At 41.6% G+C, this 21,812-nt stretch overlaps 2 protein-coding genes across 6 annotated transcripts in view; one reads left to right on the forward strand and one right to left on the reverse strand.

Annotated features, from left to right (window-relative positions):
- Window positions 1-1,012: 1,012 nt before the first annotated feature.
- On the reverse strand, window positions 1,013-15,862 carry OIP5 (Opa interacting protein 5). Its single transcript, XM_037161789.2, has 5 exons — window positions 15,497-15,862; window positions 15,193-15,259; window positions 9,767-9,889; window positions 8,577-8,658; window positions 1,013-3,684 (listed from the first exon to the last, which is right to left on the reverse strand). The coding sequence occupies exons 1-5, from the start codon at window positions 15,813-15,815 to the stop codon at window positions 3,589-3,591; spliced, it is 687 nt and encodes a 228-aa protein (XP_037017684.2). The 5' UTR covers window positions 15,816-15,862; the 3' UTR covers window positions 1,013-3,588.
- The window catches only part of NUSAP1 (nucleolar and spindle associated protein 1), a 36,188-nt gene continuing 23,709 nt past the window's right edge, over window positions 9,334-21,812 (forward strand). For 3 of the 5 annotated variants that reach the window (XM_037161784.2, XM_037161788.2, XM_037161787.2), the window contains exons 1-3: window positions 9,336-9,432; window positions 15,129-15,184; window positions 16,061-16,250. In XM_037161784.2, coding sequence (XP_037017679.2) covers window positions 16,158-16,250 — 93 coding nt within the window. In that variant the 5' untranslated portion in view covers window positions 9,336-9,432; window positions 15,129-15,184; window positions 16,061-16,157. Of the gene's footprint in view, window positions 9,433-15,128; window positions 15,185-16,060; window positions 16,251-21,812 lie in introns of all 5 variants that reach the window. The other 2 variants (XM_037161785.2, XM_037161786.2) reach the window with 2 other exon arrangements.

Here is a 21,812-nt window from a genome sequence, read left to right on the forward strand (position 1 = left end):
GGTGAAGAAATAGTGACCTAAGTACAGTAATGACAACACTGCAGGGAATCGTTCCTACCTGAAATACATAAAGCATTTAAGACCTTGTAATATTGAAATGTTGGCTAAGTTAAAACTAAAGATGTTTTAACACTACAAGAAGAGATCCATCTTGATTCAGGTGAAAGGAATTTTTTCAAGTGAAAAGTAAAAAATCAGACCTTACAGATTTCTTTGGGATTGAATATTATAAATGTAGAGGAACAAAAGCTGTGTGCTTTTTTTTTATGGTGTGACTAATTTAATAGTGCCTTTGATTTATGAGACTATTCACTTAACATACAGTTACTGATAACATTTCGTTCCCAGGTACTCTGCTAGATATTGGGCTTACAATAATGAAGATGGTTTCTGCTGTTAATTAAGGAGCTTTTGAGTTTAAAACTCAGGGACCTTCAGTATGCAGGTTTATTCTTACAGTTACATGGACTCTTGAAACTACTTTTATTCAATATACAATGATACGTGGTATCAAACTTTAGTAAAGTAGCCTTAGAATCTGTTAGTGTCAGCCACTCTATCATCAATGTTTGTTCGACTCTGAGAGGGGCTCTTACACTACCTAAAGCACATTTAAAAAGTCAGCTACTTGTGAGAATATCAACTAGTATGACATTTATGAAAGGAGTAATATCAAAATTGTAAATGCACATGTCCTTTGACACTGTACTACTTTAAAAGTCACTCTTACAGAAATATCAGTACAGATACACATATATACAAGGATCGACTATAAGAATGATTAAATTCTGATATATTTGTATTACTGAGTTAATGTTAAAAATGAATGAAATAACAACTGTAATGGCATAATCAATAAAATAAAAATTTAAAAAAATAAAAATGAATGAAATAATTTGTATATGGGCTGCTAGAGAAAGTTGTCCATGACATTTATTGTGTGAAAAGCAGGTTGCAGTATAATGTTAAAAATATAATTGCCTTTATGCCTGTATATGTATATCCACACACATGAAGGTTGTAATAGCTAGTTTATTGAGCACTTACTATACCAAGCATTGCTCTGATTTGTGGGGGAGCTTTTCCCAGCAGCACCTCCCCAACCATCACAGATAAGAATAAGTCTACCAAGACGTGATCTGCTGAGGGAGGAAAGGTGGCCAGTCTCTCAGAGAAGGGCCTTGAGCCTGTTCTTCAATGGGCTTTTATTGGGTTCGATTTGCATAGGAATACAGATAAAGTTCATCAATCATTGTCAGGCAGTAGTGATCAAACATACAAAGAACTAGACAACATACAAAGAACTGTGAGGGCTTATTCTGGATCAGGATCAGTTAGCTAGAGGGCTATAAAACTTTGGGAAACTCATTTCATGCTGGGACCCTCAACCAGAAAATCGAGGGCATTCTTAGCAAAACAGGTTTCACAGGATTTTATGCATTCCTTCTTAGGGCTAATTGCCCCAGGGGGACCGCTCTGCTTGCCCAGGGCTGCACCACCCTCTGTCTTTGTTTCAGGCTTAAATTAGGCAGGGGAAGTAAGGCAGCTAAGAGATTGGGAGACTTCTCAAAGACAGAATGAGGACTCAGGCTATGTAAAAGCCAAGGGGTGAGGATTCATCACCCTCTTTTTCTGTACAACCCCAAGTCCTTCCTTGAGGGCCTCCACATTGATCACATGCCTGTCTTAGGTCAACCCTCCCTTAAGGAATCTTACCTGTTATTGGCTAAACAGTCATCTGCCCGGGGCCAAGCAGGGTGAAGTAAAAGGGGCAGAGGTGGCACCTTTGCCAGGAAGATAAGCTTTGTGTCCTTAGTGGCTTATGGTCCCAAGGTCCTTTATTCAGCCTTAGCCGTAGTGGGGGCAGGGGGGTTACAGCTTCTGAACCCAGGCAGGGCAGTTCCCTACACTGATTATCTTAGGTGTATTCATTAACTTGTTTTAAATCCACACTATATCCCTAGTTTTTAATCCCTATTTTACAAGAATGGCTTCAGTCAATTCTTCAAGTTCATAGCTAGTAAGTATCCAGGGCACAATCTGAAACCAAATTGTTTGGCTCCAGAGCTTGCCCACTTCTCAGCATGCTATATCATGCCTCTCAAAAATGGAAAGGGAACGTGTACAGGCTTAATTTTGTCACATACCTATACCTGCATGTTTTCTAAGTGAGCATATAATTTGCATTTGGAAAAAAAAGTCTCTTTAAAACCAGCCAGCTTAATTTGATGTCAGGTTCAAGCATTTAATTTTCTGTTGAAAGTCTACCAAATGGCAGATCCAGAAGTTAAAGAAAATACCTACATAAGAACAGCTTTTTAATTGAGATCAAGGAAATATTTTGAGACAGATAGACCGACATACAGTAAAAAACCTCAGACGATTCAATATAGTGCTAATTTTCTGATACTGTTTGTTGCCAGAGGCTTTACACCCTTGCTTACAAAGCCAGATTTTGCAACTCAAAAGCATAAAGCAAATCAGAATTTTCAACAACTTAAAATATTTCAAAGGAAATATCCTTTTGCAGTATAAAATGGAAAGAATCTGCTTTTAAAAAAATCTAGCTACATCTGAACCAAGTTAACTTCTCTAAGCACTACCCCTTGGTCCCATGTGTTGATTGTGCCAGTGTTAGCCCCTCCCACCCATTCTCCACAGGACAGCCATCAAGAGGTTCTCAGGATCTGAGCCTGCCACAGTCCTCTGAAAATTCTTCCAGGGTTTCTCATTACTCTTGGGATAAAAACAAACAGCCTTCCAGAGTCCAGCAAGACCTTGCACATTCTGGTCTCTGGCTACCAGAACTGCTGCAGGACTTCTTCTAAGAGCTTTACAGGGCCTTTGAATAGGCTGTTCCTCCACCTCGTTAACTCCTACTTGCCTTTCAGACCACCGCTGAAACTTCACTTGACCCCCGAGGCCAGTTCAGTTACCTGCTACGTGTGCTTGTAATTCTATGTCCCTTTTCTTCGAACCCTTACTACAGCTGCTGTGAGCCAAAGTGCTATGTACAGCCAAATACAAAAAAGCCCCATAGCATTTCGGTGAATGTCTAATGATTTATTACTCATTACCTTATTAAACTCAGCTTCTAATTGAAAAGTGAAAAATTGTGTATTGTCCAACTTATTGAATATTATCTATAGAATATGTATATACCTATATTTTACATTAAAAAAAAAAGACTGTCAGTATTCATATAACTGCTCCATGTAGGAATCACAATAGTCAGCATTAAGTACTTTATTTTCACAAGCCTCTTTAGATCGGAGCACGGCACACTGCCTCTTAATCCCTAAATGTGAAATTGAAGATGTTTTAAGAAATTATTATGAAACTGGTAAGAAAGCTAAAATAATTTCTGAAGGCAAATAGCTATGAAACCTGGACAGAAGTCTCCTTAGTTTCTCATCTTCGAGAAACAGCTTCACAGATCACTTGGAAAATCAGCAAAGAGGTAAACATAATAAACTGTATTTGCTGTCCATTCTTGAAGTCAATCTTTCTCAAGAAATTATCACACAGCACCTGTTTTTTGAAGATAGCAGTAAGGCCTGACCCTGGTACTCAGACTCTGGTTCTGGATCAGTTTTCTGCCTTGGACTGGTCAGGAGCCACTTCCTTCAACATCTCCATCAGTGAATTTAAGTGACTATGCATTAACATTATCTTCTCTTTCAGCTGGGGAGAGAAATATACACATATCAGGGCATCATGAACTTATCTCTCAATTTGCTGATTCTAGAAGTCATTTCAAATTCAAGCTAGTTACTGGGAACTGGCAGTGTTTCAACACATTTATTAATACATTTGTTCTATTTCCAAAAGAAATGTATATAAATATAAGAGTACAATAAGATACTCAGATACAAAGTTTCACATGAAAAAAGACCATCTATTGCTGCTGAACATCACTGCTTGTCTCCTCCTTGCCTAATCCTATCATCAGGCTGAAACTCCAAAAACTGAGAAGACAAGAATAAAGTAGAACTTGTGGAGAGAAGCATCAACTAGTCTTCCTTTCCTTTTCCAGTGGCAAGAATACATATTTTTTCTAACTCTGTTCATAGTACAAAAAAAATGACTTTAATATTCTGCTAATGATCAAAAGTAGCTCTGCTTCCCAGGTTTAGAAGAGATATTTATTGCAATTCACTAATTTTCAATAGTTCTTGCACCTTAAAGTAGCTGTATTTAGAATCTAACATCATGGTGTACTCAGCATGCGGTATGTACTTAGACTCAATAAACTTATAAATTTATCATGGAATACAGAATAATGAATAACAGCCTTCTGCTGAAGTCAGGGTTAATAAAAATATTTGCTATTATCTTATTGGGGTGCTCTTGGATGGGATAATTTTTTTTTCTCCTTTCAAGATTATTTTCAGTGTATATTCCAACACTTTTACTATGATGTGCTGGGGTACAGGTCTCTGCATTTATCCTTCTTGAGCTTGCAAATATGTGGATTCATGTTTCCCATCAATTTGAAAATTTTTCAACCATTATTTCCTTGAACAGTTTTTCTACTGCTGATAGAAGGAGAGAATAGTTTTTCTCTCCTCTCCGATTTGTAGCCTCATTACCAGTGTATTTATGTGTACTTGATATGTCCAGCAGGTCTCTTAGGTTCATTCAGTTCATTTCTGTTCAGTTTCTCTCCTCTTCAGACTGCATGAGATCATCAGTCTGTATCTCCAAGTTAGCTGATTCTTTCTTTGAACAGTTCAACTGAGCCCCCTAGTGAATCTTTTGTTTCAGCTATTGTACTTTTCAACTCATAAAATTTTTATTATGTATTTTTTATAATTCCTCTCTCTTTAGGGATATTCTCTATTTTGGGGTTTTTTTTTTGAATCCTCACTTGAGGACATATTTATTGATTTTAGATAAAGAGAGGAAGGGAGGGATGGAGAAAGGGTGAGAAACAGAGAGAAATATCAATTGGTTGTCTCCCATACGCACCCTAGCTGAGGACTGAACCTCTGGTGTACTGGAAAACTCTTCAGCTAAGCCACCTAACCAGCACAGGGATATTCTCTATTTAATGAGACATGGTCGCCTTACATTTTTTTCTTTTGGAAAAAAATCAATACAGAAGCCTTTTACTTTTCCACACTCATCATGCCATGAACTCCTAGGGGATGGGCTCCAGCAGCCCAGGCTCCTTCCCACTGGTTCTCACGCGGTGTTGCTCCTCTGGGTGGTGCAGGCTGAGGCCTCAGCTGAACCCAGGTACCTTTCTCTTCAGTGTCCTTCCTTTTCTGATCATTTTCCTTTACCTGTTTCAGGAAGCTATCTTGGCTCTTAGAGAGCTTTATATGCTAATATGTGCATTAACTCTCTTGGCAAGAACATGGCCCTTGTTTGTTTACAACAGTGCCCACTGCATGCTGGGTGGCCATGTAGACTTTTCCAGTTTTGCCATGGGAATGTCTCTGGGGCATTCCTTTTTAAACAGTGCCCATTCCCTTGATGCCTGCAATATCACTTTTCTTGTAGATTCTCATGTATGTGGCCAGAGGAGCAACTCCCTGTTTTCTTAAAGGCCTAGAGAACACAGAGTGGGTACCTCTCCTCTTTCCCTTTGTCTCAATCGTTTTGGCAAATTAATAAAAGATGGAAGTTCTGGCCAAAAAAGCTCCTTTACTTCTTTAAGCATGGTTTTCTTTAGTTTTTGGGGCCAACTAATAATAGCTGCTTTGAAGGCTTTTCCTTCTAAGTCCAATATTTGGGCCACTTAAAAGGTAGTTTCTGATGCCTGCTTTTTATTCTGTGTATGGGTCATACTTTGTGTCTCCTAATTTTTACCACAATTCTTTAAACTTGGTTTGACATACCTTATTGAATTTGTGACACAAAGCAAAACACTAGCAACTGCATTCCATCTGATTCCCTGTTAAATGTGTAACTAGCAAGGAATAAACTATTAACACTTCTAAGAACAAAATCAACAAATTTTTCTGCAGGTAGTAAAATTATAACCAAATTTCCACCAAGAGACAAGCTACCAAAACAAAGTTGCTTTAACTCAAAACCATCAACCACTAGTAAAAACCCACTTAAATAAGAATTTTTTTAAAATATATTTTATTGATTATGCCATTACAGTTGTCCCATTCCCCCCTGCACACCCCTTCCCCACCATTCCCTTTTATGACCATGTGTCTCCAGTTCTTTAGATTCTATATTTCCCATACTATTTTTGCCCTCCCCCTATTTTCTACCTACCATCTATGCTACTTATTTTCTGTGCCTTCTCCCCGCTTTTCCTCCTCCCACTCCCCTGTTGCTAACCCTCCATGTGATCTTCATTTCTATGGTTCCACTCCTGATCTAGCTGTCCTCTTAGTTTGCTTTTGTTTTAGGTGTGGTTCTTAATTGTGAGTTTACTGTCCTTTCACTGTTCATATTTTTTAACTTCTTGCTCTTAGATAAGTCCCTTTAACATTTCATATAATGAGGGCTTGGTGATGATGAACTCCTTGAATTTGATCTTATCTGAGAAGCACTTTATCAGCCCTTCCATTCTAAATGAAAGCTTGGGCGGACAGAGCAATCTTGGATGTAGGTCTTTGGGTTTCATGACTTAGAATACTTCTTTCCAGCCCCTTCTTGCCTGGAAGGTCTCTTTGGAGAAATCAGCTGACAGTCTGATGGGAACTCCTTTGTAGGTGACTGTCCCCTTATCTCTTGCTGCTTCTAGAATTCTTTCATTTTAATCTTGGCTAATGTAATTATGATGTGCCTTGGTGTGTTCCTTCTTGGGTCCAACTGCTTTGGGGCTCTCTGAGCTTCCTGGACTTCCTGGAAGTCTATTTCCTTTGCCAGATTGGGGAGGTTCTCCTTTATTATTTGTTCAAATAAGTGTTCCACTGGTCGCTCTTCATCTTCCCCTTCTGGTACCCCTATAATTCGGATGTTGGAACATTTAAAGATGTCCTGGAGGTTCCTAAACCTCTCCTCCTTTTTTTTTAATTCTTCTTTCTTCATTCTTTTCTGTTTGGTCATTTTTTTCTTCCTTCTGGTCCACTCCCTTGATTTGAGTCCCAGTTTCCTTTCCATCACTATTGGTTTCCTGTGCATTTCCCTTCATTTCGATTAGTTTAGCCTTCATTTGTTCCTCTAATTTGTGACTAAAATCAACCAGTTCTGAGAGCATCCTGATCACCAGTGTTTTGAATTGTGCATCTGATAGGTTGGCTATCTCTTGGTTGCTGAGAATTATTGGCTCTGGGGCTTCGAGCTATTCTTCTTGAGCCATAATGTTTTGGTCTGTTCGTGCCTGTTATGTAAGAGGGGTGGAGCCTTAGGTGTTCACCAGTGTGAACACCTGGGTTGCTGGGTTGTGAGGTCAGAGAGGGGCAATGGCGTCTGTTCTGCTCTCTCGGATTTCGGTCCCCTTTGCTGTCTCTCGCAAGCAAACCTGGCACCTCTGGTGCCGGCTCCTGGGTGTGTGGGCCTGTGCACCCTCCAGTACCCCGTGAGTCTCTCCAACAAACTGTGAGCCTGGGAGCTTCTCCCAGCACCTCGACCCTGAAAGTTTTTCCAACTAGTGCTTTTAGGCTTTAATTCCCATCGCTGGGGCCCTAGCCTGCGTGGTCTGTCTCCCTGCTCACTCCTTTGCCTGGTTTATCTGAGCGCGAATGTGTGACTGCAGTCAGCCAGCCACCTTGCGCCCTCACTGGGTCTGCCTGTTGCCACCCCACACCTGGGATCTGCCAACCAACACCTGCGCGTCTGGGTCAGTCTGACCACTTTTTCCTGTATGAACCTACTCTGCCAGCTGATGACTCCGCCCCTCTTACCGGTCTGGGTGAATGGTTTGTTGTTGTCGGACCTCCATACAGTTCAAATTTCTGTATTTTGGTTGCATTTTTGTTACTAAAACTTTGTTGTCTTTAAACTTGGTTGTGCGAGGAGACACAGTGTTTCCACCTACGCCTCCATCTTGGCCAGAAGTTAAATAAGAATTATTATTATTTTTTTTTAAGATTTTATTTATTTATCTTTAGAGGGAAAGGGAAGGAGAGAGGGAGAGAAACATCAATGTATGGTTGCCTTTCATGCATCCCCTGCTGGGAATTGGCCTGCAGGGAACTGGCCTGCAACCCAGGAATGTGCCCTGACCGGGAATCGAACTGCGATTGTCTGGTTCACAGGCCCATGCTCAATCCACTGAGCTACACCAGCCAGGGCTTAAATAAGAATTCTTAATGGTCATTTTACCACTCTTTCCTCTAAGACATCTAAGTATATGTCATGTGCAAAGAGGACAGATCTGTGCACGATGACAGCATCCACTCCTGGCACAGGACAGAGAGTAGAGGAACGAGGGAGTGGAGTGGCTTTCCAGCTTCCCCTGAACTAGACCTTTCAACAGGACTTTAATATTTTGCTGTGTCACAAATTCAATAAGGTATGTCAAAGCAAGTATAAAGAACTGCTGGGGGGAGGAAAAAAAAGAATAGTTCGAGTATCACATCACTTCATCGCCTCCAAGTTTATTAGTAGAAATTATCAGGAGTTGTCTAGATTAAAGGAAACATACAACAATTATGAAATTTTACCTCTGCAATCTTTTCCGGTAGAGGCATGTTGTGAATATCCACCTCAGATGCACTTACGATGGCTTTCGTTTCTAAGAGGTAGCTAGGCAGAAAACAAAGTTTTAGTACTGTATTATAGTTCAGATTATCAATGAACCAAACTTGCCCTCTCAGGCAATATCTGTCAAGTAAAGACTGCCTTCTTACTGATTTTCACTTCAAGATTCATAATGTATCATGTAGGAAAAACAAATTCTCAAGTAACAAGCCATCAGCAAGCCAAGTTCCTCATCCCAGCCCTTGCTAGCCAGGAATACACAAGACAAAATTATCCCAGGAAAAACTAGACAAAAACCAGGATCACATAATCGTGAGGAGTCTAAGCTTCCCACTCTACAGTAGATACTGCAGCACGGTTAGAAGAAAAATAATCACATGACAACTGTTGGTTGCCTATCCAGAAGCCATTCCTCAGTTCTTTGGTGTTAATGGAGCCAAGACTCTGTTTAGGGCAGCAGTGCACTCTGTCCTAGAGCTGAACCATAATTGTTCTAAGCCAACTATGGCAATTTTGTTCCCTATTTCCACAGACTTGTTTACCCAGCTTAAGGAAATCGTGTGACATAGCTCTGGCCAATAATTATTTTGCTGATAAAAGAAGACCTTTCCCTATATTCCCATACTTCCCTTATCCTTTTCCTTCCAGGTGGGGAGGCTGCTGTCTATGGATAATTCCGGCAGTGATGCCAACCCAGAGCCTTGTCATGGCTGAGCCACTAGAAGACTCCCAGAGTGGATAAACACCCCCACCCTGAGTTGTGAAAGCCACTGTTAGCCTTTCTGTGACTGGCAACCAAATTCATTTTGATACACACAGGTATAGATTTACTATCTTCCCAGACTCATGCTACCTATCTATACTTTCCCAATTTCTACTTAATTAAAAAGACTACACAGACCTTTGGGTCCAACTCACTTTAAAGATTAAGAAATTGCCCTGACCAGGGCAACTCAGTTGATTGAGTGTCACTCTGCAAAGCAAAACATTGCCAGTTGATTCCCAGTTAGAGCACATGCTTAGGTTGTGGGTTTGGTTCCTGGTCAGGGCACATTGGATAGGCGACTGATTGATGTCTTTCTCCCTCTCTTCCCCTCTCTAAAAATAAATAAATTCTTAAAAAAAATAAAAAAGAATATCTAAGTCTACTCACCACATCATTTTGTCACTGGAAAGGCAGAAGTGTCCTCTCAAGGCAGCCAGGGCAGCATGGGTAGAATACAGATGGAAACCAATGGGAATCCCACAGGAACTACAGAATAAGAGGTTGTAAGTGCTGGAAGAAAAAAAAAGCAGAATACGGGTAAGAAAGAAAATCAGAAGCAAATAGAAAACAACCAGTCTCTGAAAGCATTCCCCAAAACTATGCTATCATAGGACTGTCACATTCAAGAAAGGTTAACTCAGATTTTAATATAATGACACCTTAGATGACAGATAACCTTGTAGATTTCGGCCACAAAAGAAACCATGGAAAAAGGACTCATGGTCATGGACAACAATGTGGTGACTGTGGGGGGGAACTAAATGGTAATGGAAAAAAATATATCATTTAAAAAAATTATGGATGCACAACCGTCACTTCAACAGAGAAAAGTAATTTATGTCTGGAAAGCAGAAAAGGAGCTAACTAATCAGATTAACATTTAAACATACAAAACTACACATGACCATTTAAATTATCTACCAATGAGCAATCAAGTTGACTAGGCCTTACTAAACAATTTATTAATAGCATTCAAACAAGGATGTTTATTTTGCAGATGAAAAAACTTTTTAAAAAGAAAAAGAATCCTATTACTCTAGCAAGCCATCCATTTTCTTTTTCTTCATCCTCTGAAACACTACTGGATGAAGAATCAGGAAATGTTGATTTTAGTGTTAGTTATACCACTTGGGTAAGTCATTTACCATATTTACTCGTATACACGAACATCCAAATATTACAAAGAAATGTTTTAGGAAAACTAAATCATATTACCTTATGCATGTACTGAAAGTAATTTTATTTACTTTTTAGTTTTATTTTTGAAGGCAATTTTAAAGTGGCTTGGTAAGAGAAGAAATCTGTATGGAGTAAAATTGAGTACAAAAATCACATGGCTAAAAAGAAACAGATTCATATCAATGCATACTAAAAAACCCAAGCAACAAAATATACTAAATTTATTGGTGAATGAAGTCCTATACTTCACATGTAGTATTGCAATTTTTGTGATGATGGCAACCACAAAGCCAGCCAAGAAATAAAGTTGCATTAATTTGAATTAAATCCTATGTAGAAATTAATTACATCAAACAAAGCATAATAACTATAGACCTTCCAACATTTTTCATCTCATAGCACACATAAACTAATTACTAAAATTTTGTGGGACACCAAAAAATATATTTTTTGCCAATCTGAGAAAAAAATAGGTATAATATTGGCTGTTGGGTCGGCTGTGGTCATTTTAACTGAATATTAGTCTGCTAATGGCTCAGGTCCTTCACAAAGGTTTGTACCCCGACACCAGGTAAAGAACTATGGCCAGTGGAGTGCTTGCTGAAGGCAGAAGGAATACACAATGAGCAGAAGAAGGTAGTTACAAACAGCAGCTATGACCACATGACCAGTTATAGAAAAGAGAGCTGTAACTGTCATGAGTATTTATTTCCACTGTATTTTGTTATGAATGTCTGTGTGTATATGCGTTTTCTTCCCTTTCTTATTCCCTTATCATGTAACATTAAAGTATATTATCTATAACATTACTGTTAAATTTGTACCATAGTATTTAAGTTATGAGAAAGCAAGGAGAAAAGTAAACATCAGTTACAGACTTTACCCCCTTTTCTGGAGAAGGGGTTGGTTCATTTTCAGTTATATGTAAAATAGTTGCACCATGTTACACAATTACGATCTTATTATCTTTATTTGAAGATTAAGTATGGTTTTAAGAGATACATGTGGGTGCCAAGTTAATAAGTAATAGTTAGCTCTGGCTGGTGTAGCTCAGTGGATTGAGCGCGGGCCTGCGAACCAGACAATTGCGGTTCGATCCCAGTCAGGGCACATACTGGGGTTGCAGGCAGGTTCCCTGCAGGCCAGTTCCCAGCAGGGGATGCATGAAAGGCAACCATACATTGATGTTTCTCTCCTTCTCTCCTTCCCTTCCCCTCTAAAGATAAATAAATAAAATCTTAAATTTAAAAAAAAAAAAAAAGTAATAGTTAAATTCTGTATGTCAACTTAAGTGAGCCACAGTGTGCCCAGTTATTTTGTCAAACATCATCTCAAATGTGTTTCTGAGGGTGCTTTTGAAAGAGATTAACATTTCAGTCAGCAGACTGAGTAAAGCAGACTGCGCAGACCCAGGTGGGTGGCCCTCATCTCATCAGTGCTGGACTAGAACAAAAGACCGACTCTCTCAAAAGTAAGAGGGATCTCTTGCCTGACTGCTTTGAACTCTAGCATTGGTCCTTCATCCTGCCTTTGGACTTAAACTGAAATGTAGGCTCCGCTTGGCTCTAGAGCCTGCTGGCTTCTGGACTAGAACTTATCCCTTTGGCTCGCTCCCCTGGTTTTCAGGCCCATGAACTTGGACTGGAGATAAACAAATGGCTCTCTGGTGTATCCAGCTTGCTAACTACAGCTCTGAGACTTCTCATCCTCCATAACTGCACAAGCAAATTCCTGACAATAAGTCTCTTCCTGCCAAGTCCCGCTGCTGTCCTTATTCCAAAAATACCCAGATACGTGGTTCTTTCCCTCCAGCGTTGTATAAACCATCTAGATCAGAACTGTTCAACAGGAATACGTGAGCCACATTAAGTAATTTAAAATTCTATCAGTTAAAAATAATTTTTAAGCAGGTGAAATTATTTTTAATATGTTTTATGCTACCCAATATATCAAAAAGTAATCATTATTTCTAAATATTAACTTTTTGGTACCAAGTGTTCAAAATCCAGTATGTATTTTGCACTCACAGCATATCTCAAGTCAGAATGGCCACAGTGCTGAATAACTAGATGTGGCTAGTGGTTACAGCACTGAACAGCATGGGTCTAGGTGCATTATCCTCCTTCTAAGGTGACATTCAGGGAGCTTCTGTCTCTGACCCCATAGGGTCCCATTCCAAGCAGCCCACCACTCCTCCCCTCTGTTCCCTTTAGGTGGGAAGAGGACACTCCAGTAAAGATAGAGTCATTCAGCTGGGAAAGTGGAGCAACAGAACTCTTCCTGGTTACTAACTAAAGCATAGAAGAATCCCTATACTTTAACCCTAAAACCGAACCAAACTGGTTAGAATGAACTATCTTGCTGTTAAAGCCAACACTCAAAATTGAGGAGCCTTATCATACTAAATTCACTGAGCACTTTGTTGTCACTTGTAAATCACAGTACAGGCAAGATGCAAAGTTTACTAGGCAATACAGTAGTACCCCTTATCCTCAGTAGATACTTTTTTAAAAAAAATTGTATTTATTTTTAAAGAGGTGAAAGGAGAATGAAAGAGAGGGAGAGAAACATCAATATGTGAGAAAAACATTGATTGGTTGCCTCTCCACGCTCCCAACAGGGGACCTGGCCCACAACCCAGGCATGTGCTCTGACCAAGAACCAAAATGGTGACCTTTTGGGTCCACAGGATGGTGCTCAGTCCACTGAACCACACCAGACTTATATTCTAAGACTCCCAAGGAATGCTGAAACCATGGATAGTACTAAACTATTTATATACATATATATCCTCACCCCAAAACATATTTATTGATTTATTTTAGAGAGAGAAGGGAAGAGAGGGGATGGGGGGATGGGGAGAGACAGAAACATCCGTTGATTGTCTGCCACACACACCCCAAACAGGGATGGACCTGCAACACAGGCATGTGCCTGGACCAGGAACTGAAACAACACCCTTTCTTGGGTGCACAGAACAACGCTCCACCTAACTGAGCAAGGCAACTAGCACTGAACCCTATTTATATTGTGTTTTCCTACATATACACACGTTACAGCTTCTCTTCTTTTTTTTTTTTTTAAGATTTTATTTATTTATCTTTAGAGGGGAAGGGAAGGAGAAAAGGAGAGATACATCAATGTATGATTGCCTCTCGTGCATCTCCCGCTGGGAAATGGCCTGCAACCCAGGCATGTGCCCTGACTGGGAATCGAACCACGATCCCCTGGTTCAGAGGCCCACGCTCAATCCACTGAGCTACACCAGCCAGGGCATAGCTTCTCTTCTTATATTTGAATAGCCAGCAGTACTACTCTTTCACTTTGGGACCGTTATTAAGTAAAGTAAGGATTACTTGAACACAAACACTGGCACTGTGACCACTACTCTGACAATTGAGCCAGCTAGTAAACAACTAACCATCAGGTAGTATATACAGCATAGACACACTGGACAAAAAGCAGGACATTTAAAATTTCATCACACTCTTCAGAATGACGAACAATTTAAAACTTATGAATTGTGTATTTCTGAAATTTTCCATTATTTTCAGACTGATTGAGCCTGGGTACCTGAAAGCATGGAAAGCAAAACCATGGGTAACAGGGACTGATCACTGTATTCAAGAACATATACTTCAGCTGTGTTTGTCCCCCAGTGTTCTGGGTTACAGCAGAATTAGTCCTGCCATTGCTTATTACAAACTCCAGGTTAAATGCAAACTTAAAAATCCTAGTTACCTCAAAGGGTGTGTTTTCTAATAAGTTATTCTCACTATATACCAAAAGATAGTTTTCTCCTTTTTCCTTTACTACAATAGCATTTTTCAACTGCTGTGCAGCAAGAATTTTTGAAATATACAGTACATGGCTATTTAGTCTGGGGCACTGACCTCTCTTTCCTTAGACTGTCAAATAAAAGAATGACAACAGCCAACACAACAGCCAAATTTATACCTATCTGTCGTCAGATTGGCAATATATATATATATATATATATATATATATATATATATATATATATTTTTTTTTTTTTTTGGTGTACCACAGAATTTTACTAATTAGTTTGTGTGTGCCATGAGATGAGAAAGGTTAAAAATCACTGTTCTACTAGATATAGCTTTCTTAGCCTCACTTCACTTGCACCAACTACTAGGGATATGTGACCCTCAGAAAGACTTTTTTTACAAAGAAATTTTATTTATTTACTTTTAGAGGGAAGGGAGGGAGAAAGAGTGGGAGAGACATCAACATGTGAAGAGGTACATGGACTGGTTGCCTCCCACACCCCCAACTGGGGACCTGCCCCCCACCCCAACCCAGGCATGTGCCCTGACTGGGAATTGAACCAGCGAGCTTTCTGTTCGGAAGCCAGCACCCAGTCCACTGAGCCACACCAGCCAGGGCCAGGAAGATCTTAAAATCTACACAAATACAACTTTTCCATTCATTAATGCATCAAGGTTTTAGAAGACTGAAACAAGTAAAAGGAGTATATACTTCCAGTGCACTGTAGAATGAAATAAACTTTCTTCTAGCGCACAATTGAAACTGTTTTCTCCTTGTACAGGTCCGTTCTACGTTCTCCAGTATCAAGTCAGGGACTAGAGTCGCATCTGGAACTCAGTACGTACCTGCCTTTGAGTAAACCTTCAATGCCAACTAGAAAGGGCTCTTCCAAAATCACGTTATTTGTAACCCCTGGGAAAAAAGAAAAGCTGGTCAGAATGAATAGCTGTGGGGCCTTGAAAGGGAAAACTACCCCTTCCAGGTAGGCTCATCAAGTCCACAAAATTTGCCCCCATCCCTGGCAATGCGTTAATTTCCAAGTCCTAATCCAGTTTTCTATCCCAGCCGGCATTCGGCCACCCCGAGAGAAAGCTGGAACACCCTCTTGGGGACCCTCCTTCACCTTCCCCAAACACTGCCCCCACTCACTGGAGAAGACAGTGGCTCCGAGGGACCGCGAGAGGTCCCAAGCGAGGTGCACCGAGTCAGCGAGCACTGCGTGGCATTGCGCGCACTGGAACACAATGCACCTCTTGGGCTGCAGCCAAGACGGCAGCTGCGGGCCTAAAGACGGCTCTTCCGTCCCCATTCGTGAGGGGCCAAGCGGCGAGGACCCCTTCACCACCTGTGTGTCCCACTCCATGGAAGTCGTAAAAGAAGTTTCATCAATTGTCTTAGTGCCATCACAAAAGTCACCCTCCTGCGGCTTTGCATAACAGGAGAGATGCCACCGCGAGCGAGCCGCCATTTTCTCTCGGCCACCGCCTAGATTCGAACAGGCACTAGGCCCCGCCCCAAGCCCGGCTCCTGCGTTTTCATTGGACACCTGGAGCCGGACACACGCCCTTCAGCGCCTAAGCTTGGGTGAGGGGTCAGGTAGAACTTGGGTTTGATAAGAGGAGTCAGCCTTTCTATTGGCCAGCTCCAGGAAACCCCGCCCTCAACATTGTTAACCAATGGAAGTGCAGCGTTCTTAATTTAAACTGTCTATAGCCCTTAGGTTGGTCAACGCTTACAGTGGCGCCAGAGTTTTGAACGGTGCGGCTGAGGTGGCGAATACCCTGTGTAGTTGCCTGCGTTGCAGACCGCGATGACCGTCCCCTCACTGGAGGAGCTGGACTCCTTAAAGTACAGTGACCTGCAGAACCTGGCCAAGAGTCTGGGCCTCCGGGCTAACCTGAGGGTATGGAGCCGGTGACTCAGGACGGTAGGGGGTGGGGTAGGCTGAGTAGCCTTTGGGAGTCGCTGTGAGAAGGGATCGAACCCGTCCCTGTGGGGTTAGATTTGGTTCGTTAGTATTCCTCCAGCTGCACAATTTGGGCGGAAAGGGCCTCGGTTTCAGAAAGGTTTGTTTGGTTTGCTTTTACTCTGTGATACTTTCCAGGGCATCATTTACGAATGCAGGCCCAGAAAGCTCAAGGAACGCTAGCTCTAATGCCGATTAATGTTAGCCAGTCGCGGAAATAACAGCCTTGGCTTTTGGAAAATTCAAAAGTTACACTTATGTACATTGTAATAGCGCCCAGAATCTCTTGCTACTTTATTGGGGGACATAGAAGAAAGGATGGTTTTTAGGGACCACCCCCATGGACACATTTTTATAATTCAGCCGTGATCTGAAATGATCGTTCATTTATTGATCGCTATTGTGTTAGTGTCTCCAAACCAGTAAGGTCTTTGACTCCGAGGCTGCAAAATATTGCAGGGAAATGTGGGGATTCGGTTTGAGATTGGGTTTCTATATTAGATTCTAGTGGAGTTTTCCCACATAATGCTAATGTACACTCTGGAAATTTGTTCTTCTGGCTATGATATTCACACTGAATAGAATGCCTAAATCAGCCATCCCAAATGTTTTTAAATGACTTAAATAAAATAATTAATGCCCATCTGTTGGGGCCGAATGATAAAGGGGTGTCTTTGGAGATAATTCTGCTATGATCTTTAATGGCACCCGAATATTTCATAAACAAAGCCTAATACCTTAGCATAAATCCCTTAGGCTTTTTGCAGTCTTTTATCCAAGAGTGCATCGCAACTGGACTGGTCACTGAACCCTTGGTACCGTTGTCCTTCTTTGTACCTTTGCTAATTTTGACTTTTCGGCTTCAGATCCCCTTCTCCCTCTGTCTTTATCAGCATGAATAATTTCCCGTTATTCTCCACAATCTCCCTGAACTGACTTCACTCACTTGGTGCCCCATCCCCTCCTCTTTCCCTTAGTTACAGGTCCACCAACCCAATCATCCCGGGAGCCCCCTGTGCTTTTAAACAGTTTAATTTCAAGTACTGTCTTTGAGCACTTGCAGGCTTCTACCTTGTACTCTGGTTATTTGTGTGTGTATGTTATCTTCTCTACGAACATTTAAGTCCCTTGAACAGGGATTTCATTCTTCCACCTTGGAAGTCTTTACAGAATTAATTGCAGTACATTTTATATAAGAGATGCTGAATAGTTGATCAAGTTTGTCTGAGAAGTGGTACCTCTCAACAAATATTTGACACTATGTACCAGAAATTGTGTGCTAGGTGGGCAACGGGGTCTGTAGTGACAAATACTGTGCTACCGCACCTCTATGAAACCAGATAACCGACTACCCCAGATCGGGGGCGATTCAGACTATTATTTACACCTACTCTGTGGCAGTGCACCAGATGGTAGCAAGAGAGTTGCAGGGGAGGCTTCCTACCGGAATTCAGAGCTCTGGCTAACAGTGAGACCCCAGACCCACGTGGATCTCCGAAGAGCTGCAAACAGTCCCACCCTCATTGTGTCTTGAAGCACCTGATCCGGGGTAGTCCGTAACCTGTTTTCATAGAGGTGCAGTAGTAGAGTAGTTGTCACTGTTACAGACCCCGTTGACTGCCTAGCACACAGTTTCTGGCACATATTGTCAAATGTTTGTCGAGAGGTACCATTTGTCAGACAAATTTGATAATACAAGGCTTTATTATAGCCAATTATAAAAAGACACCTTGGAGACAGAAAATTAAACTCAGACTAGGTATTAAATTATATTAAAGTATTGTTAATTTTGTTGGGTATGATAATGGTATTGTGGTTATGTTTCTGTCTCTTTTTTTTAAGTCCCTATCTCTCGATAATACATACCAAGTGTTTTCAGGTGGAATGTTATATGATGCCTTGGATTTGCTATAAAATACTTGAAGGAAAAAGAGGGGGTTAGAAGAACAGCAGAATGTTATAATTGTTGAAACATGGGGGCTCATAACACTAGTCTCTATTTTTGTATTTGAAATTTTCCATAATTAAAATGTTTTAAATTATGTACAGTCGGTGTAGTCCAGGAGCTCATTAGTTAGTTGCCGTTTTAAATTTCAAGCACTTAGCAAAAAATGAATAAATTACTCTAAGAAAATATCAAGATTTGATTTTTTAAAAATGTTCTCACCAGCATGATGACATTCTAAATAGATTTAGAAGAGAAAATATTAGTTCTTGATCGAGATCCTGTTATCAGTGGTAAAGCAAAAAAAAAAAAACATGGAGTCGGTTAGCAATGTGTATTGTGTGGCCACGGGTCCTTTTCTCTTCTCACTCAGGCCCTCCCTCTCCTTCCCGCCAGTTTGGATTATGAAGACCAGCTCTGTTTCCACTTGTAGTGCTCCTCCCTCACCTGGCAAAACTCTAAGGCCTGATTAAATTCAGCTTTGTGCTTAATCCTTGCCTATATGTAACCAGCTGATCCTAGCTGGAAAAAAAAAATGACCTAAGTTTGTTGGCTGAACTTAATTTAAATTTATAAGCATAAATTGTAAAAGTGCCATTTGATTCTCTCACACTTCTTGGTAGTCATTAACTTTCCCATTTTTAAGGACAATTATTTCATATCTTCTCCCCTCAGATTGGCTCCCCTTCCTCACTTGATGCTTTTCCTCATATGCCAAGGAAAAATAGATGCAATCAGCTGAGCATTACCTCATCTTTCCACCCCCAAACACTGCAGGCAGCCTGCACCTGTCCCTGCCTACTCTGCCTCCCTCCTACTGCTCTAAAAGGCTGGGCCTAAGGGTGGCCTTGCCATTTGTGCTGGGGATCCTGTTTCTTTCTCTATGGTACACTCCTATAATGTCTCTTTCCTGCATCAGTTTCTCCCATTCTGCCGCTCATTTCCGTGATGCATACAATCAAATCTTAACATCACCTATTTTTTTTCTCTTACGATTGACAGTTAATATCATGTTAGTTTAGTTTCAGGTGTGCAGCATAGTGGTTAGACATTCATATAACTTACAGATTTCACCATCTTTAAAAAAAAATAAAACCACTCCTGACCCCACATCCTTTATCTACTGCCCAATTTCTCTGTTCTTTTCCACTGAAGTCGCTCCTATTGAAGCCATGCCCTGTATCTTACAAAACCTGTGGTCCATCTCTTTGATATTTCATTTCGTCTTGCCTTACTAGCACTTTCTTCTAGTCTCCTTCGCTGGTCTTCCTCTGTCAAATCTCTAACTGTAGAGTGCCCCACAGTTCTCTCCTTGGCCTTTTCTCTAACTGTGCTTTCTCCCTAGTGACCTTATCCATTCTTCTAGGACTAATGACTCCGAAACCCACCATCTCCTGTGCAAACTCTCCCCTGAGCTGCTGGCTCATGTATTTAAGTGCATCTTAAACAGCTTGGTCAGTTCAAAACAATTAAGATCTCTTCCCAATCTCAGTAAATGATTCAGACCTGCTTTAGATCACTCTCCTTCCTCCCTTCACAGCTCACAACCATCCACCCTTGTCAGCTCTTCCTCAGAAGCAACTTGAAATCTGACCTCTGTGCGCCATCTCCAGTGCTATGGCCTGGGCCACGCACCCTTGGCCCTTGGCCACTGCTTTGGCCTGTCTAATGCTCTCCTTGCCTCTACTCATGCCTCACAATAGTGTCCTCTTGATGGTGGAGAGCTACTTGCAACTTAGAACGTGTCATTTTCTTTCTGCCCAGTGACCTCCAGTGACTTTCCTTACACCTAAAGTAAAATTCAAACTCCTCCAAAAGTAATATGAGAAATTTGGCTTGGTCCTGATTTGAAGGGAAATTTTTAAAAAGAAAACAGCTAACATTGGAGACGGTTGAGGAAATTTGATCGTGGGCTATGTATCAGAAGACATTAGGAAATCATTACCTTTCTTAGGTATGGTAATTCATTCAAGGTTATATAGGAAAATATCTCCTTATTTTTAGCAGATGTGGCTGATGTGTTTAGTGGTAAAGTATCATGTCTGGAACTCACTTTCAAATAGCTCTGGTAAGAAGTATATTAATACAGAGAGAAAGCAAACATGAGACAATATTAACAAGTATTGAATCTAGGTGGGGAGTATAAGAGTATTTACTAAACTATTTTGACTTTTGTAATAGCAAGTTAAGAGGAAGAGATCCCCGCAGCTAGCTGCAGCCCACAGCCCTCTCCTGACCCGGCCTCTGGTCACGTGCATGGTCTCCCTGCCCTCCTCTTGCCCAGGTGATCACCATGTGGCTTCTTTCTGTCCTTCACGTTCACCAACCGTCCCAGGGCCTCTGGGCATGGTGTCCCTTGCTTGGGATGCTCCTCCCTCCCATTTCACCTGCTGCGTTGTCCTCTGACTCACATCTCACCTCAAAAGTCACACCTCTGAGAGGCCTCTCCTGACCACCCTAACTCGGGTAGTGCCCCCGATCTAGTTACTGGTGTTGCTTTCTGTCTCACAGAACCTGAGCCATATTTGCTTCAGCTCACTTGGTTAGTAGGCAGTTCTCCTACTGTTCCACTGCTGGAGGCTCCTGAAGGCGGAGGCCTCACCTCCTTTGTTCACCACTGTCTCTCCATTGCCCGGGACAGTGTCAGACGCCATCGATGCCCGGGCAGAGCATGAGTGAGTGTGTGCTAGCACCACACCTGGGCCTCCAGCCCATCCTCTTGAGCATCACCCCATATCATACAGCCTGCTAGAAGACCCCCCTGGCTCTGCCACACACACACCACATCAACGTTCTTGTGTGTGGGCTGAGACTTTCATGATATTTCAAGGTGTCCTGGAAATCTGTATGATGTGGAATTTATGATTAAAAATACTATATCATATACCTAAAACTTTGCTAGGAAGATAGGTCTTAGTTGAGTGCTCATACCACCAAAAAACCCAAAAGTGTGTAGGAAACTGCTGGAGGTGATGGATCGCTTATGGCAGTGATGATGGATTTATAGGTGTATTCTTAACCTCCAAACACGTCAAGTTGTGTACATTAAATATCTACAGCTTTGGGGAGTCAACCATACTCCAGTAAAGTGGTTGAGGGGGGAAAGATGTTAGTGACAGCAGAACCAAGAATGCCTAAATTCTGCTCTGCTGATCATCCCCCACACAGGGACAACCCCAGGAGAGGCTCACGTGTTACAGGAAAGGGGGGGACTGGCCCCGAGCAGGTCTGCCTGGAGCCCGCCCGTAGTGTGTGAGTTCTTGACTTTGTACAGGAAAGAGTTCACGAGTGCAGGTGATTTTCAGAGTATGTTTATTAATGCCGGGGACAGTGAAATGAGGAAGGGCCTAGAAGCAACAGGCCAGGGACAAGCAGGGAAATGAGCCTGGGCAGTGCTGCTTTGGCTCACTAAGAGGTCAGAGAAAGGGGGCCCTGGGAAAGGTTCAGGGGTGAGCCCAGGACGAGCTGCCACTGCCCACTGCTCCCTGGCTACAAGTCTCATGGGGACCCTTAGAGTTTAGGAGATGCCATGCCTGTGGGGGCAGAAGTATGTA

This window comes from Artibeus jamaicensis, unplaced genomic scaffold, assembly GCF_021234435.1.
Source record: "Artibeus jamaicensis isolate MK-2021 breed Jamaican fruit bat unplaced genomic scaffold, CSHL_Jam_final contig_1132, whole genome shotgun sequence".
Taxonomy (NCBI): Eukaryota; Metazoa; Chordata; class Mammalia; order Chiroptera; family Phyllostomidae; genus Artibeus; species Artibeus jamaicensis.

Excerpts from the sequence above, each read along its gene's own strand:
- OIP5 (XM_037161789.2), bottom strand. The coding sequence starts at position 15,815 with ATGGCGGCTCGCTCGCGGTGGCATCTCTCCTGTTATGCAAAGCCGCAG. Across the intron at positions 8,659-9,766 it reads TCCAGTGACAAAATGATGTG|CTACCTCTTAGAAACGAAAG; the intron begins GTGAGTAGACTT and ends TTTTCTGCCTAG. Across the intron at positions 3,685-8,576 it reads TACCGGAAAAGATTGCAGAG|CTGAAAGAGAAGATAATGTT; the intron begins GTAAAATTTCAT and ends TTCTCTCCCCAG.